The sequence below is a fragment of the Egretta garzetta genome, unplaced genomic scaffold (assembly GCF_000687185.1).
Source record: "Egretta garzetta isolate BGI_Z169 unplaced genomic scaffold, ASM68718v1 scaffold45, whole genome shotgun sequence".
Taxonomy (NCBI): domain Eukaryota; kingdom Metazoa; phylum Chordata; class Aves; order Pelecaniformes; family Ardeidae; genus Egretta; species Egretta garzetta.
This window is the reverse complement of record NW_009260028.1, coordinates 4,795,654-4,814,670: the sequence shown is the minus strand read 5'-3', so window position 1 is coordinate 4,814,670 and position 19,017 is coordinate 4,795,654. Positions and strand designations below refer to the sequence as shown.

The window sequence follows — 19,017 nt, the reverse complement described above, 5'->3', positions numbered from 1 at the left end:
GGCCAAGACAGCAGCCTCATCGGCAAACCGTGCGGCTTTCTCCTCTCCATCAGTGCTGCTGTCACATAGGAGACCAAAACCAGGTCCTCTCTTTCTGTTAGATCCTGAATGGCAATGTTATGGCCGTATGACCAGTCTGCTTCCAGGTGCCAGAAGAAGGTAAAATGTCAAAAACTAACAACAGTCAGCTAAATATGAGTAGCAGCATTGCGCGTTGACTGTCTCTGTCCTGTCTTATGTAAAAACAAGACGTCTCTGTGTGCAGTTCCTGTAGAAGTGGCTTTTCCATTCACAACACTGCTTTAACAACAGAACAAAACACTCAGCAGTCAACATTGAGAATTCTGGGTCAGTTCAATGCTTGGTAGTCCTCTGTGAACGGCATGCAAGTCAGTCCACAGTGAGCCTCTCCTGGGTGAGAAAGTCCCAAGGAACTCTGTTGTTTCCGTGTCCATGTGAACTGAGTGCGTTTTGAGCTAATTTGAGCTTCTTTCAACATAAAAATTGGTTTGTTGATGGCAGCGTGGAGCAAGCATGTTTGGAGTGTTACTCAGCTGTCAAAATACAATATTGCTGATGGAGATTCTTTTTCCATTCCTGTGCAAAAGGAGGAGCTCCAGTCTGGCATTTTGCTGGTTTTATCACTGCATTGCTAATGTTGACTTTTTTTTGGGTTTTAGCATTTCTGATTTCTTACTTGTTGGGACATTCCAGAGTCCCTGATTCTTTCTTTTCTGTTTAAAGGGGAGGGAGGGAGATGGAGAAACAGGTAACTTCTTGTCCTTACAGTGTGTCTGAATAAAATATTCTCCCCTGTTATCTTGAAACCATTTTGTTGCTAACACATCATACTCGTTTGCTTCATTTAGTGATGATAAAGTAGTAGAAGAACAACCAGAGGAAGATGAGGAGCTAACAGTTGTGGAAGACGAAGATGCTGATGACGATGATGATGATGGTGACGAAATTGAAGAAGAGACAGAGGAAGAGTATGAGGAGGCAACAGAAAGAACTACCAGTATTGCAACGACTACCACCACAACTACAGAGTCTGTGGAAGAGGTTGTCAGAGGTAAATTCATGGGCATTTAGCTTGGGGCTGGAAAACTGGTCCTGCTGCTTTGCATATTTGCCCTTTACGACAAAAAAATGTTCCAAACAGCAAAATACCCTAAGTTGCAGCATTGTTATGCTTTGGCTTCTGTGATTTGCACGTGGAATCCCCTCTCCCTTCCCGTTACAAACAGGCTTTGGAGAGGTGTCTGTCTACAAAGTGTGATCGTTGTGTATGATGTGGATGGAAGCAGAAAGGTTGGTTTTATTGTAAAGTAACATTGAATAAAATTTGACTGCCATATGTAGCAAATGACACAGGAAAAGCACGTGTGTGGGTTACCCTGTGCCTGTGTTGCAGAAGGATAGGGAGTGTCAATTCAAAGCAGGAGGTAGCACTAGCTGGTTTGGTCTCTTATATTAACAGCAGGGATTAGTCATTTTGTGTGATTTCTGTTAGATACCTGTTTCTAATATTTCTCCATGAACTAGCAATTCAGTAAAATTAAGTGAATTTAGAAATAACTGTGCAGAAAAGTGACTCTTAACGAATGAGTTGTATTGGGGGGGCGAGGAGGAAATAGGAATGCATTGCCTAAAAAACAAAACATGGAGTGAGAAAGAGCTCTTCATTTCTGAAATTTGTTTTTCATGATATTTTGTCGTTAGTAACATAGCTGCATTTTTAACTTTGAATTTTACCCTAGTCCATGGACAACAGAGCAACATAAAATTTTTAAATGCCACATTTCTCCTGCGATACATATTTGAATGAATTATCCTTGTATTTCTATTTTAATAAGTACAATTCCATGTGGTGCGAATAAGTCCTGGAGGTGGTGGCAGAAATTAAGATTAAAGGCTACAGTTGAAATGAAAGGAGTTGGGATGTGCAAGAGGCAGAGGAAAAATGGCAGCAATTGGGGTGGTCATGAAACAAGGCAGAAAAGATCTGGCCTGGCTCCTTTCCTCTCCCCTTGCTTTCCCACCCCCTGCCTCTGGGGATGCTCGGGACTGAGGTGCCAGCACAGTACCCCCATTTTGCATGAGGCAGTGTCCTTTTCTCTTGAACCATGGTGCCGATGTTTGGCAGAGCAGGTACGGAGCAGAGGGACACTGGCTACAATGCATCACACACGCTGGGGACAGAAGGGTCCCCGGGGGGTGCTTTGGAAGCACCAGAGTTCCTCCATTTAGGTTTTTCTGTTTGGTCTATGTGCAGATAAGCTCACTAATCAAAAGTGCTAATGCTTTGCTAAAATCAGTTGCAAATGTTTTCTTTCTAGGGCCAGCAACGCAGTCTTGTGCATTTCTGTTTTATATAACTGCGTCGAGTGTTTTGCTCAGTTATTGGAGAGCCGATTCAGTGAGGAGGGGGCGGGAGGAGATTATGCTTAAGTCTTTAAACCAATTAAATATATTTCCATACGTGAGCTTTCAACACCTGGGGATAAAACGCCCCGTTCTCACTGGTAAAGTGAATATTGAGAGAGGAAAAAAACAAGAACACTTGACTTTAATGGGATTTTGTATGAGTGGAAATGAGGACAAATTAGGTAGAGCATGTTTCTTTACTGAGCTGGGCATTTCAAAGAGGTTAAGATGTTTAGCCCTCAAGAAAATAGTGTGTAGTAATATGAACGCAAAATACAAAAGAGATGAGGCAAACTATTGAAGCCACCTTTTAAAAAAACCTTTGGCACTGTATAGACTTGCTAGCTGACTATGAAGCTATTGTCCTGTTTTTCCCCAGTCTAAAATTTCCCACCTTGGGTGACTGTGAGTAAAATAGGTGCTGCTGCAAGTGAGGTGAGGCAATCTGTTACCAATAGAAGTTTTCAGTGCAGTTCTGCCACAGCCCTTTGGGCTTTCTGACCTCCAGCTGTCCTGGGACACGGAGGGTGCAGAGACTGTCCCTGAGTGTGTGTAACTGGTCAAATGCTTATTTATACATGTAGAAGTGTCCGAATAACTTAAAGCCTTGGCCCTTGCTCTACTTTCTTTGCTGCACTTGAGAGTAAGCTTCCTGTGCAGGGCCCCTGTCCTCCTGATGCAGCCAGCAGATCCAGCGTAGGAGCTTCAGTGGTGAGCATCTCCCATTGTATTGCTGTTGCAAACAGAAAAGTTTGTCACTGTCAGTGCAAATGAAAGAGGCAGAGATGCCTTGTAGACAACGTACTTATTAAGAAGTCTCCATCCTATGGAGACACCTTGAAAGCCTTTCCAGGTGGGGTTAAGTGTCAGAGCTTCACTCTCATGGACATGAGCTCTGCTCAGGCTACTTTTCCCAAGCGTTACCAAGTGCAGTTCATAAAACGTACCCTAGGATGCTCATCACAGACACGTTACAGCCAGTTTTAGGTATCCTTTATGAAGCTGTAACTAATCTTATGTCATTACCATTAAAGAGCCCAGGGAGTGGGTTTGTCCAATTTGAGAGGAGTTGCTTTTCATATGTGAAATCAACAAAGAGCAACTGTTCTGAAACCATAAATTAGGATCTAATTGTGGGCTGGTACTGAGGCCTTTCTCCCCCAAATCAATGGAATGATTGCCGTCAACCATAAATAATTGAAAAGCATAAATGTAATGTTATACTTTAAAGACACTTGAGCTATTGTAGAATCAGTCAGGCAATTTTATTTCTATGCACGCATATTTTAATGAATCATGATCAAAATAGCAGTAGCAGAACTACTTGCAAACTGATTTCCAGTGAAAAAGAAGTTAGTCTTGCCTAGAGAATGGGAGAGGTCATTGGCAGGAGGACAGTCTTTTCATTCAGTTTCTGCAGCAACCATATTTTTATAAGCTATAGTGTTTATTCAGAAATGTGAATAATTTTTTCCTACCATGGTACTTGCCAGTGTTCACTTTCCTGCCTTTTGTGAAAGACCATCTCTGCTCTCAGTTCATATGGAGTAGGGCAGCAAACCCAGTTTAAACTTTCAGATATGCTCTTGCTGGAGTTCAGATGTTAAATCCAGCCAATTGTGGGTCTGAGGTTGCAGGGACCCAAAGAGTGAAATTAATGTCAGTTTGCCATTTTTCACCTTTGGTCACTGGGAGTTGTTATCACTGAATTCGTGCTGAAAAAAGTGTGGCTCGTTTATGAAGCCCTGCAGGAAAACTCTGGCTCTTGACTTTTGTTTCTATACGGAGCAAGGGAGGTGACCCTCTGCTGGCCAGGATTTAAGCAAGGGAGCGGTTTGGTTTCTGCTGTCATTGTCACAGCATCGCAGGTGTTGCAGAGCTGCTCCCGAGGCATCCAGGTTCCAGGTGATTTTTCCAGCGTGTGACTGAAGCAAGCAGGAGCGCTGCTCCCCCGTCACGTGCAATTGTTTGTGGTTTCGTTTCTGCTGTCCTTCAGCACAGCAGATGACAAGAAAAATCTGTCTCTTTTGGCATACAACAAAGAAAAAGCAATTTCAGCTTAGTGCTTCCCATCAACGTAGCAGTCAATCAGGTCTCATTTAAAGGAGAGCAGCGGGGTCAGTGCAGCAGCCTGGCAGAAAGTGCTTGGCAGCTTCTTCGCATACCTATCAGCAGATGCGGGGGATTCAGCAGCATAAGCGTGACCTGCCTCGTCTAGCGTATAATGTTGCCCTTCAGCAATTGGGTTTGCTTTCTCTAATTCAGCTGGATTTCTTTAAACAGTTAGGAAAGAATTTAAGCGGTGCTGCTTGACATGACATTTTAACTGTGTTTACAACCTGCAGTTGCAAGCGAGAGACCATATGCTGGTTTCCTAGCAAGAGAAAAGTAGCCTGATGTTTGTATGGTAGCTCTTAGCTTTAGTGATCTAGTATGGGGGGTTTTGGCGGAAGATTTTTATGCCTAAAAGACTTTGAATCCATTCAGTGACAGCTACCGTCTATTCTAAGGCAAGGGAGGTTAGCCCTGATTGCTAGACCTATCGGATGTAAATTTTGGGATAATGTTAGTAGCGTATGCTGGATTAGTTGGGCTTTTATTTTAACCCTCCATAGCTTTGCCCCACTTTCTTCTTTGAAAGGTTATTATCTTTCTTCTAAAGTAGTAGTTCCTTGTTGTTCTTCTTCATTTGCTTCAAGACTATGCGGTATACTTTGGCTGGAAAGTGATAATGTGTAATTATATTCCATATTAAGAAAATATCGATGGATTGCTGTATGAATAGAACACATTATAACTCTACTGGTTTTTTGTTAGGAGATCTTAAGTATGATAATCTAACCTATGAGCAAGAGCTGATAAAATTAATCTAATGGATTTGCATTAAAATAACTGATAGCTTTTTATTAGACATTATCATTTAAAGCACAGCTATTCCAGCATAATATAACAATATGTTGCAATTGGAAGAAATCTTTTTTATGATCTAGTAATCTTATTGACAGAAAAGCAATATATTATTACTATTTTGGGTCAAGGGCAAAAGTACTGAAATACTAAAAACAGTGGTAGTGTTGTTTTACATAAGGTTGGAGGGTGGAGAGTGGTTTCATTTGAAAGTGGTTTCATCTTCCCAGAACAAATGCCCCAAAAACCTTGTTTCCCCAGAGAAAATGTTGGTTTTAGTATATTGAAGCGGTAATTAATTGAGTATTTTGTTTTGCTCTGTAAAAAGACTGGAATGCACTTTTGGGCTGATCCTCATATTCACTGCCTGGCCATGTCAGCATAATCATGATGTTATGTGGAAACGATACCTTTTATAAAATACACATAAATTCACAAAATTTTATTTACCTACATTTAAAATCAAGCTGGGCTTTTTGTTTTGGTTCTGGGCATCAGTAGTAACTATATGGCACCTTGGTTTAAAATGTAGTTTTGTTGTGCACAAGTAAATAGGAAATGTATTTTCACATATTTGTTCCACTTCAGAATTGTAAGGCTTTGTATTCTAGCCAAGCATACAATTAATTTTTTTTTCGTATTCCAAATATCCCCCTCCAGTAGCTAAAGAATAAACATTAAAGGGAGAAATTAAATCTTAACTGCACAGGATGAAAATTACAATTTTAGGGCATTCAACAGTTTTAGAAGAGGTGTTCTTCAGTATTGCATTTAAAAGTCATCATTTTGCTTTTTTCTTTTGACTTTATCCGTATAAAGTATTTTAGCAATTGTGTAGCTTGTGCACCAACTTCATTCCTAGAGTATGTGCCAGCTTCACAGCTGTCTTCTCCTAATTCCAAAAGCCTCTTCTGAAATTAGCTCTTGTCTTTGAATACTCAAACTAAAATTTGGCTGCCTCTTCTAACCATATATTCAGAATGAGGAAGTTTTGTTTCAGTGAAATTATCTTTAAATGTTCCCTTTTGATTAATTCATTGAGCAAAACAGTATTGTGCCTTTTTGGAACATGAACAGTGTAACTAAAAGAAAAACAGCACATTTACTCTTGTCTAATTTTTCTCAGCTACTTAAAAAATGGAGACTAATATAGATACATATGTATTAATATCCTCAAACTATAGCTCTCAGTTCCTGAAGACACGGAAACTGAAATTACTCCAGTTGTAATGTTATATATACACTAGCGCATGGTAAAGTGGAGCATATACTTCGTGATATATATTTGAGAGGTTTATTCCTTTGACCTCTCTTGCATTAATCGATTACTCTGCTCTGCTGCATTAATATAAATGTTAAAATAGAAGCTGGTGATCCCATATACCGGAGCAGCTAAGTGGTTTAGGTCCTTGTTTAAGACTTGTTCGGGTCCCGGGAGATTATGATAGTCAGCTTGAACTGATGGCAACATAGACGAAGCAGGCACGTGCCAGTGCTACTGAGTTGGGTCATGCCTCCGCGAGGATTTATTTGTCTGTACTTGGCAGTATCAACTTCAGACCCGAAGGGCTGGTATAGAGAGTCATCAGTACAATGTATTTTCCATTACCCTGGCTAAATTAAAGAACTTGTAATATTTATAAGCCAGCATGATGGTATCTTTCAACTGTAGCATTAACGTAAAGAGGTTTTTTAGAGGTGTTTAACATAGGACCCAGCTTCCAAGACAGGTGAGAGTTGGTAATCTAACTCTTCCTGTTTCTCCTTTTTTTTCTTAAATCTCTTTAAATTTAATTTCTGGTTTGAAGTTCAGGATTAACTGTGCCAGCATTTAAATGAGCTTAGCTCTCATGATCATGTAAATAAATTGAAATCCTGAAGAAAATACTGAGTAACCTTGATGTTTACAGTGATAGAAGTATGTACATGTAGCTTTAATTGTTTTTTTGCCCACTCTAGAAGTTTAAATTTTATTTCAGATTCCTCAATTGAAAATGTTGGTGTTCACAGAGTAAGTGTTAGTCCCATGTGGGACAAAAAAAGCGTGGAGCTGAGATTTTCAAATAAAGCAATTATAATTTCACTTTGATTTAAAATCTGTTTTCTTCAAGGAACAGAAAAAAAACAATTTATATGGTAATGAAAAATTTTAAAATGCCATTCAGAACCATATTTTATATTTCCCTCTGTAAAAACTGATCATCAGAAGTATCTAAAATGTTTGCACATAAATCCTAATTAGCTCTACTTATAGCATTTTGGTAAATGAGTGTTTATGGAAGTACTTTCTGTAAAGCCACTATAAATCAATGTCCATATACTTGAAGACTCTGTATTTCCTAGGGTGCTGAAGTCTGTACTTTTCAAAGAAAAAATAACACAGTCAGTGCCAATGATTAGTTTTCAGTATATTACTTCAACTATTAATTTAAAAGCAAACCAAAAAAGCTTTGCCACAGCGCTGTCCTTCAGGAAATGATCTACTGGCTTGGTTAGAAACAACTCTTTTTGCATTGAGAGGCTGGAATAAATATAAGAAGCTTGGAATGAGGGAAGTTGAATTATACTTTTCTGATTATCTCAAAAATAACTTGCCATATCTAGGGTTTCAGAGAAGGAAGTATTGGCAACTGTAATCTTTGGCTTAGGGCACAGAGAAGATGAGAGAAATTTTACTACTGAAGAAGGATGGTTTGAAAACTCTAAGTGTCTGAAAAAAAGAATTTAGACCGCTTATGAACCTGGGTTGTGGCAAAGGCTTGTCCTCTTTAATTTATCCAGTTTCATGGAGCCAAAGGCGAAAATGCATCTTTGGAGGGGAGAGTGAGCGCATTCCTTAAACAGAGCAAAGCTCACCGTTAATGCTGTACTGGATACAAATTATTTGTCGTATCGAGTAAAATTGAATTACACGGTGGCAAAAAGTAACTCATCTTTTAATCAGTTTTCAGCAGCAAGATTAATATATAAAGCGAAGACAGCTTTTATAACTTTTTGACGAATCATTTAGCAGTATGTGCTGCCTGCCTGCTGCTAATACCTGTGAAAATATCATCCATCATAGGCGTTAATTGCTACACTCGATAGCAGTGGATGGGGAAATGGTATTTGGATTAATAGTCCAAGAAAACCTGTTGAATTTCCCATCTCTGCACTTCATTTCCCCATCTTCTCATCTGAGGTACAGCTGATGATCAAATGCAGTGGCTTTTTTCTGTAAGGAGAAGTGATGGGGACATGGAGGGGCATGGGAGGAGCAACTGGCCCACCAACAGGAGCCATGGGACCACTTCCCAGGCACTGAAGCTGGTTTAAAAAACGGGCCTTTGCCCCAAAGCTACTCTGAGCCCTCCGCAGAGAACAGGCGGTGGTGGACGGTGGTGGTGACGCTGGGAAAGGGATGACAGCAGCGAGAAGTTTCCTAGACGGGACCAGCAACACGCTTCCCTCAAACGGCACAATCATGAAACAATAACCCATAGAGTTTTTCCCCTCTCCTGTTTAATCTTCCTTTAGGCCATAAGCTGTTTGCACAGTAGCCCATTTCTCTCTGGGATGAAATAATTCAGGTCTCACCACAAGCAGTACAGTTGGTGGTGCAGGCTGGAGGGAAGGACGCCCCTCCGCTGCCCTGCTCCGTCACCACCAGCCTGATGGATCAGGCAGGAGGCAGGTCCCTGGCCACAACACTGGGCTCCAGGGCTTCAGGCTTGCTCTTTTTAATAGGTAACCCTGTTGTTTCCTGAACACTTGTTCAAGTGCATCTTCATGTGTATAAATGTCTTTAGGTTCTGAAGAGCCGATTCCTTGTTATCACGGGCACCAGTTGGGCAACTGGTGGGCAATTACCTTTGCTTTTGCACGTGCAAAAAAAAAAAAAAAAAAAAATCTCTGCTGCGGTTGCTGTGAAAGAGGTACCTATAGGAAACTTCAGGTTAAATCTATGAGCTGTTGCCATCCTGATAACACTTTACAGTGCAAAATGAAATAGATCGGACTTTATAGCAGAATTTGTATTTTGAGGGAAACCTAGAAGGTGCTTACTGTGTGGGTAGAGGTCAGCCCATAGTCAACATTAACTAAGAAAGACTTAGCTGTTGAGACCTTTGTGTTTTTTGAAATGACATTTCCCGTCAGCAAAAATTGTCTTGATTATACCTGTCTCTTTAATGTCAAGAGTCACTATTCATTTTTAATTGACATGTGGCAGCTCTTTCAAGGCTGTGCAAAGTTAGCTTTGTGTGAAGGTTTGACTGTATAATTGGATGGCGGGGCTGGATTTGGTTTTAAAGTAAATCAGAAGAAACACTTGTATACTAAATGTGGTCTATAATTAATCATATGGTAGTATGCAATTAATTGTAATTAATGTGTTGTACAATTAAATATACTTTATTTTTTCTTAAAGTAAAAAACCTAGTATTCCTTCACCCCCTGCTCTTCCTTTCCCCCTAATTACTTGGTACAGAATTGTGACATTTATAGCACATTCTTGGTGGTCGCATACACTTCGACCAAATGTACGCTCCCTAAAATTGATTCTTGACCTTATTTAGAGGTACGATATGTGAGTATGTTAAACACATGCGAAATTACACCTATATAATATATTTAAGGGAATGTAGGTATGCACTCTCTGCCAGTGACAGTTGGACATAAAATCTATTTATAAATACCGGTGGGGAGAGTGAAGTGATGGATCAGGACAGACTCTGAGAAGTGGGATTCTTTGTAGCCAACATCTGAGAGGTGATGAGCGTGCTGGGGATTTTCAGTGTTAATGCACTGGTATTTCTTCATACCTTTCAACCCTTAGGGATCTATCTGCCTTCCACAAAATTCAAATATATGCAGAGAATTTAGAAGCTTCTAGTTGAACATACCAGTTTGTCTGCTGATGCAGTGTGTGGGATGAAAGCAAATGAGGGGTGTATTGGTGTTTAATGTTATGTAGGTTTGAAATGACTTATGCAGCACGTTGAAAGATAAAACTGTTTTTGTCTGTTTGGAACATTATTGGTAAAGGGCTATACGTTTACATGTGTAATTGGCTGAATTCCAAATTGCAGGCAGAATTTGCTTTGTCTTCCTTTAATTTGTGTGGTTTGGTTCTTCCCTCAGGTTTTCATGTGTTGCAGGATGTAGGCAGAGGCTGTGGCAGCTCACAATGAACACAGACACAAACCGTTTTGATTTTTTTTCCTGTATATATTCACTGGGGATGAGATTTCCTCCCGTGGATGGGTTAAAGCTATGGCAGTAATTTTATATATTTGAGCCCTCAAACTATGAATTAAAAACCCTGTGCTGGGCAGCTTGCAAGAGGGAGTTTCTTCGGCAGTGACTATATATGTAAATAGGTGTCTGAAGAGAATTTGTTTTCCTTTATAACTCATAAATATTTTGGGGTTTTGTTTTTTCTTTTGTACAAGCTAGGAAACCTTCTCAATTTGGGCAGGGAATGAGTATATAGCTAAAAAACAACAAGAAAAAAATGTGGCTCCTCCTGTTTTCAGGTGTTCCCCTTCCAGGTGGGTACTGAGTGGGCTGCTTGGGCAGGAATCTGCCTGGGGCCACCGGCAGACCCCGCAGAGAGCCTGTGGTTGTACCCCTCTGGCCTGGAAGCAGACGAAACTTCACTCTTTTTACCATTGCCACCGTGCTGGAGCTTGTTTCAGGGCAACACCCCTTCAGCATGTGTGGATAAAGTAGCTAAAACCATAAAAGTATAGGCAGGCTAAGGAGACTTAGGGGCACGAATCTGAGTCAGTTCAAAATTTACCTTCGTTGGCTCCAGGGTGGTTTTACAGGGAAGGGTTTCCCGCTCCCTGAAAACACCTCCTTGGTGCATCTCCTTCCTCGCCCGCGTGCGTGGCCACGGAGAGGCACCTAATTAAGAAACCAAGACGATACCGTTTACATGCTAAATGTGGGTCCTCCGGGTCTCCTGTGACTAGAGGTGTGCTCTGAGCAAGCCGAGACTGGTCCCTGCCGCGCGATGATCTCCCGCTGGTACTTTGACGTGGCTGAAGGAAAGTGCGCGCCCTTCTTTTACGGCGGCTGCGGCGGGAACCGGAACAACTTTGACTCGGAGGAGTACTGCATGGCGGTCTGTGGCAGCGTCAGTAAGTGCCCCTCCACGCCTCCCGCCCCTCGGGAGCGGGCCCGGGCTCACACTAACCCCTGGCCGCGGTCTGTCCAACACCTCTGCTCGTTGCTAGATCCTCAAGTAGCCTCTCGCTAACCCAGCATGGTAGTGGGCGGTTTCTTGGTGCTGTGGACGGGGGTCTGCAAGTAGGTGGCTAAAAACCTAACACTTCCCTAGACGAGGCCTTTGCACTCACCTTCTCTTAACTTTCTGTCAAAGCATACTGACATTTTGTGTGTCTCTGTGTGTGTGTGTGTGCGCAATGCATCTGCAGGAAAACCCACAAACTTTAGGGAAGCCTCAGGTAAGTTTAAAAACAGCTCATAGTTTTCACAGTGTGTTTGCATGTATTGTTTCTGGCCTTTTTTAGTCAAAGCGATATAAGCTCATTATAATACTAGAATATTTTTATGTCCAGTCTCAGAAGAACTGATTCTTTCTGTTTGTTTGTTTTTAGTTTGAATACTTTGTGTGTGTTTGCAATGAAAAGGGGAGAAATGACATTTGCTTTTTAGGTTTCCCTGAGGGCCACTGATGCACGTGGATGTGAATCACCTCCCACTTATTTTGTTTAACACAGCGTTTATTTTAATGATCATCTTCCATTTTTTTATTTTGGTTTGAGAAGGATGGCTTTCTCCATCCCGGGGCATTATCAGTTGCTGGATTTATCAGCTCTGTTATGGTTCAGGGGTCTCTGGTACACTCCCCTCCCATCTGCCTCACCTGCATGTGCTCTCAGGGGAGTATTGGCTGCCATTTACATCTGAAACACTAAAGAGTGAGTATGTATCTCACTGTTCTGCCTGATTACAGGACATGGAGGAGCAGAACAGAAGCAGCATGTTAGGGCTGCTTTTAGTAAAATACTTTCCAAACTGCCCCTCAGAATATTTGCACTAAGTAGGAGGCTTAAAAATGCACACAAACACAGGCATCAACGTGTTCTATGTGTGTCATGGAGCAGAGGAGCTGACCTGTATTTTATTGGAGCAAGAGGAGAGGCATTCGTGGAGGCAGGATTGCTGCTCTAGTGCTCCAGCTGCATTTCATCTCAGCATCTTTTAGAGCTGTTCATGGCAAAGCTCTGTGGAGGGTCATGGAGAACATCTACCACAGGGCGAGTGAGGAGGATATCTCGTGGACAGTGATCAGCTTCTGCAACAAGACAGAAGATGTAGTGAAGACAGAAAAGAACTAGGCAGTAGGTTGGAGTGAGGTCTACTATATATTTGGTAAAAGAATGACATTTTGAACCATTAAGTTCCGGTGGTAGGTTAAGACATCTCTAGAGATGCAAAACGTGGTTTGTCTCTGATTGTATGCCCTGTGACAAGCAAGAAAAACTGGGACTGTGTAACGAGTTAAATTAGGACAACAGTAGCAAAAAGAATTTTAAAGAAGAAATATTTATGCAATGAAAAATTCAGGGTGTGTGATGTTGACAAGCAGTTGATATTGTAGACCTGGAAGGAGGAAAGAAAAGTAAGCTGAAGATAGCTGGCTCAGGCAGATTAGAGGCATAGAAAAAACACTGCAGTGAGAGAGATGTTGAACAATAAGCCTGGAAAAGCCCTTGAGCTCTTGTACATTTAGTTTCAGGTAGCCAAGATGAGGCTGTGTTTATTCTTTGCTGTTATGGCCAACAGAGAATTTGTAAAGGACGATTACCTTTTTTCAGTCACAGGTGGGTGAGTATCTTGCATAAGTGGTGATTGGATCCCAGACAAGATGGTGGCCATCAAAACTAGTAACAGAGAACAGCTGAGATACTGAACCTTTTGCTACTTCGTATTTGGAGTCTCAGTTAGCAATTGAAGAATGACAGGACTGAACATGATTTACCTGCACAAAGCTTTGGATGCTTGAGGCATTTGCCTTGGTCAGTATGAGGCAAATGAAAGTCACCTATCTCCGAGTACACCTTTATGATGTGTTTCAGCACTTAAGTGAGATCTTGTCCTTGGTACCGATCTAACATTGCTCAAAGAGGTTTTTTACTTGACTGTAGCACAGACACTACCCTCACCCCGATCCCACAGAAGAAAAGAAAAGCAGTGGAGAAGAGTTTCCATCTAGGCCACCCCTGTTCTATCCTGTCTTTTGTTTGTCCCATCACCCTTAACTTAATCTTTCTGTTTGACCTTTGTGCCTCCCCCCACCCTATCTGTGCTTAATTATTTATTTATTTATTCCTTTTCTCTCCAACGTTCACGTTATTGTCACTCCCTTGTGTCCTATAAAAAAAGTGAGCCTCTCTTAGGCAAGAGACAAGATGGATGCTAAAAGCACATCTTCCCTTTGTCTAACTGTGGTTTGCTTTGCAGGATAAACTAGTCAGATTCTACAGAGAGCAATATGAGATAGTGGATAGCGGTTGGGTTTCTCTTGAACAGTGGGCAAAGATGGAAAGGTGGGATGTGAGTTTATTTTTCTTGTAATGCATTGAAATTGGACTGAACCAAAACCTGAGGGTGTTCTGTTGTCACAAATAACTCACATCCTATGAATACTGAAAGTATGAGTACTGAATACTAATATCCTGAACACATTGTCTACAGGGGAAAAAAAACACCATGTTTTACTCTGCTTCCTTGCCAGTCTCTTTGTCTTCATCTGAAAAGGTGGGTCTGTCCTGTCATGCAAAGCCTTAGACTCTCTCCACTATCAACAAATTTGACCAATGCTCTGAGGTCTGACAGAAATGATTTGTCTGTTGGGTAGGAGCTACTGCTGTCAAATTTTTTCATTCATCACCCAGCTACGTGGGAATTGATATATAATTGCCCTAGAGTAGAAGGTTTTAAGGATCTTGTTACCAATTCCTTCAGCTTGCCAGACCACATGCTCCCTCTCTATTGATTTTTAATAAGGGATGCTCAATACCGTCTACAGTTTTTATTCAATATAAGGACTCAAACTTCTGCTATGTGACTGGCTATAATGGCTCCTTTGAAGTCATTAGAATCTATCAGGCGGTTAATTCAGATTTAATGACCTCAGAATGGGTATGTATTGACAAGAATAAGCAGGAGATGATAAACTGCTGTTATCAAAGGAATGATTTCTGTCTTAATGCCACACTAAAAAGTAATCTACTGTACGATTTTTTTCACTTGTCTCTTAATTGTTGCTTGTTAAACATCATTAAAGCTATAGGAAATGTATTTTCTTAATAAGAACTATTTTGAAATTACATTAATGTTCAAGTCTTAACTTGGGGACACAAGGAGCTTCAAAGCTGGGAGAATTTGATTTTGTACATGTGCTTCATTTGTCAGCTGTCGCATAAGGAGGCAGCTCTCCCAGCGGCTCCTGCGGCCCCGGCGTGCTGCGTTTTGAGCAGAGTGGAATTTGTGCCACCGTGTTCTCATTCATTCTGCATCTAAAGCAGGAGTGAACTGTACTCTGGTGGCACAGTTGGTTTTTGAACACTTTGACACATCATTAAAACAACCTTTTATAAAATAAGAGGGGTTTCTCATTGTACTGAATTCCTACAGCTGACAACAGAGGGAGGCAAGGGGGTTCAGTGGTGTCATTTGCCTCCTTCCTTGCATAAACCCTGAAACCTAGTACTAAGTTTAAGTGTTAACACTCCTTGTTTTATTTTTGATCATTTTAGAGTACGATCACAGATTTTTGGGGTGAATTTACGTAGTATATTATTTCTTCTATGAAGTAAATGTTGTAAACTTACAAACTTGCTAAATCTCTTGGCGATTTTTAAGTGACAGATAGTTTATTTCCATTTCAAATAGAAGATATGGATAGAAACACACTAAAAGCTACAATTTGATAATATACATGGAATTTCAGCTCCCCTTAAATATAGATTAAAATATTGTCCACAAGACTAAGACTAATATGGGGGATCCACTCTTACTGCTTTTCATATAGGCTAACTTCAGCTTGCCAACAGATTAACATCAGTCTGTCCCTGATAGGAGATGATGTCCCTGATGAGATCAGTCTTAGTGGGTTTCCAGTTCATGCTGTTAAGCGAGGGGAAAATCTGCGACCTCTAGCTTTTTGCAGCGTCCCGTTTAATTTCTCTTCAGAGGTACTGCGAATAACAATCTGTACCTTCTAACAGCAGTGGCTTGTAAGGTGATGCTCCTGTTGTCAGTAATTTCCTTTATCCATTTGTTACTTGGTTGGGATCTTGACGTCGCCCTAGTTAGCGGGAAGTAAAATGTTTTGGCAGCTAAACTTGCATGCCAACTTCCAGAGCGCATCTAAGGCATCAAAGAACTGCAGGGCGTTCCTGTATGCAGAATGGTAAAGTATACTGAGTTTTTAGCTAGGTAGCACATTTTAATCCTTTGTCTTCTTTACTGGGCGATTGCTCATTTTATCTGTGCAACTACGGAGACTGCTTGAGCTTGAGGTCAGGTAGGAGGCTCAAGGACAGAAAGCAGGCCACGTCCAGAGCACATTCATCCGGGCTGGGGGACACTGCCCTTTCACTGCTCGGGAGCTTTATGGGGAATTGGCAGGCCTCTGTCTATAAAAGCAGCAGAGCTTGCAAGTTGCTTCATGCTAGGAATGCATTTTTTTTGACAGTGCACCTGGGGTTGGAAAATACTCATTGCAGTAACTAGCTACAGTGCTAATTTGTCACGGCGCTACAGGAGATATAATTTTAAATACAGAAGTCTAGTTCTAATGTTTCAAATCCTAAAAATCTGCCTTTATAAGGAGCGATGTTGCAAGGAAGCATTTCACATCATAAGTGTGAAGTCTTATTGGAATGAATAAAACCCCACAAGTTATTACAAATTTACTAAGCCAGTCACACTAGGACAACCTGTTGCTTCATCACAAAGGCTCTTTATATTAAATTGTCTTACTGCTTCCCAAATTATCAGTAAAGGGGACATTACCTCTCAAGACGTTACTTCAGTGTGTCCCTCTCCCACCATCTCCAGTGTGAATTGCCTGTATCTGCTGGGTTTTATTTTCTCTGGTATGAAAACTCAGCCAAATCATGCATCTTGGTGAAGTTGAGGCCAACTTCAAATAGTGTAGATGAAACTTAAGAAAAAAATGTTTTTGCAGTTCTTTATTCATTGTGAGTGCTTGACATTTATCATTCAGTGCCTAGGAGCTGTAATGGGATGAGATCAGATCTAATGTAATCTGTTTAAATTGTTAAGTTTGACTACCACCTTTAGTGGATACAAGTGACTAATTTCTGTTTTCCACAGTTTCTTCATCTATATAAATTCACACTTCTATTTCATCCTCGAATTGCACGTGGAGCCAGTGTTGGACTGGGCTTTTTTAAAAAGCAGTTGGGTAAAGTTTAGGATTCAAAAGGGAAATGATGCAAATGTTTACATGTACAGGAGTTAGACTACTGATAAGTTCAAGCACTAGGGATTTTATTGATGTTAATGTATTGTTGTATACACTGTTTTTGCTGTAACTTGTTTTGTTTGGTCTAACCACAGTTCTTTTTTTTTAAACTCTGTGGCACTTGATGACTCCTGTTTACAACCTCGGCAGAAGGCATGTTCAGGAGAATATTTCTGTCTTGTATTTGTTCACAGCAATCTCATTTGATGTAACAGGTGAAGAATTTAATGGTGTTTCTTCCCTCATAAATATTTAAATTTATGGTAACAAATGAAAAGAGAATGACCTTGAAGCAGAGTATTGCAAAGATGCTTGAGGAAAGTTTGCTTTGGGGACCTACTCCCCAGCATGAAATGAATCGAAGGGTGATCTGAGCAATTAATGGCCAAGATGAGGGTCAAATGGATATGAGCAAGGCAAAATTGCATTTCTCAGGGCTGGTGAAAAGGAAGTGGCAGTCACAGTTGCCAAGTTCTAGCTGTGCATGGATAGAAAATGTATCGTGAAGTTCTTACACAGAAGGATTTTTATATGAGAAAATTAACTTAAACCTCGTTTAGGTGGCAAGTATCAACTTTAATTAAGGCAATAGATGAGAAATAATACAAGTATGTTGTTTTTTTTTCTCTCCAAGAAGTCTCCATGAGGGATTTCACTAAACTGTCTTTCAAGCTGCCTATTGTTTTGATGCCACGCCAGCTATTTAAATTATAACGTGTCAAAGGAAGATAGGATCAGTCTTTGCAAAGTAAAGTTCAAAAGGGAATTTAACTCTTAAAAATGCAATTTCTGTATCTCAATACACTTAATTTTATTTTCAGGCCAAGGTTGCTACATTGACCTATAATTATTCTTGGAATACTAATGCAAGTTTTGAAATATTACAGGAACTATACACAGTATTTACAAAAAAGTAGTTTAGCCTTGATGGTTAATAAAATCAATGAGATAACCCAACTGTTAAGAAAGGAAAGAGCATCCCTCTGGAACACTGAGTTCTCTTTCATGTATTAGCTCTCTTCATGTCACCTGTGCCTGGAATCTCTTTCAATTAAACTAGTAGATGTTTTTAAACAATGTGCTTTCTAAGCTGCTTTAGGAACATTCATCTAATTTAACAAAATTTTGGAAGCTAAGAGGCAGCTTGAAATTGAAGGTGGAGAAGTTGAGTCTCAGAATTCGTGATTCTTTTTACTGCTGCAGATGTGATCCCTCAGCAAACAACCACTACTTTTACAGGGGGCTTTTTTTCTTAATTCACTATCAACATGCATATGTTTTTTCTGATAGAAGAATATATTTGTTTTTATCCAGCCTGTTAGTCCATGTTTTGTGCTTTCAGAGTCTCTACCATTGCAGTCAGAATTTTATGAACACCACTTTATTTTCAAAGACTTTTTGGCTGTCTTAAATATAATTGTGAAAACATGAGGGTAAAGCAAAAATGCAAGGTAAATAAATCCCAGCTGAATGGTTATGTGATCAGGCTAAGTGATAAATATGTAGTTGAAATTTATGAGCCTTAACATCGATTAATAACTTAATGAGCGTTTGCAGTATTATGCATCTTTGCTGAAAATTAACAAGTGGGCAGCTGGAGTTGAGTGGCGTGAAGGACCAGAGCACCAGGCTCTGATCGTGACGGCTCTGCAGTTACCTTCCAGGCAGGGAGATGTGCTGGTGAGCCACAAGGCAAAAGATCTGGCTCCCAAAACTCCTTGCCAGTCAGTCCAGGGGTGATGCCAATCCTTGGAGCGCAGCAGCAAACTGCTGCTTACAGGTAAAATACTAAGACTGGGGTATGTCTAGTTTTCATTCTCACAAGGTCTCCCTTGTGCTGTTGACTGTGAGAGGAACTCTGCCCTCCCCTTTATTCGTTAGTGTTAGACAGGGTTCAGAAAGCAGTCTTGGTGGAAGTGTGTATGAAGAGAAAGTAATTAAAAGTGAAAAGGAATGGCACTATGCCCATCGGTCCTCCAGCTTGCAGTGCTAAGAATGAGAACAGTTGTCTCTAAAATGCAGTAGATCATCATTTATATATAGTATGAAAATACTTACTGTTCTGTGCACCAGTATTGATCTCTACTAGAAAGCATACCACGCTTTTCTCCAAGTAATTCAATTATATTAAACTTAACAACTTCTGATGTAAAAACTCATCCTGGTACTTCCTT

At 40.6% G+C, this 19,017-nt stretch overlaps 1 protein-coding gene across 2 annotated transcripts in view; it reads left to right on the top strand.

Moving 5' to 3' along the window:
* The window catches only part of LOC104128210 (amyloid beta precursor protein), a 181,019-nt gene that overhangs the window by 84,484 nt on the left and 77,518 nt on the right, over positions 1 to 19,017 (top strand). For both annotated transcript variants that reach the window (XM_009640952.2, XM_009640947.2), the window contains exons 5-6: positions 870 to 1,072; positions 11,292 to 11,459. In XM_009640952.2, coding sequence (XP_009639247.1) covers positions 870 to 1,072; positions 11,292 to 11,459 — 371 coding nt within the window. The remainder of the gene's footprint in view (positions 1 to 869; positions 1,073 to 11,291; positions 11,460 to 19,017) is intronic.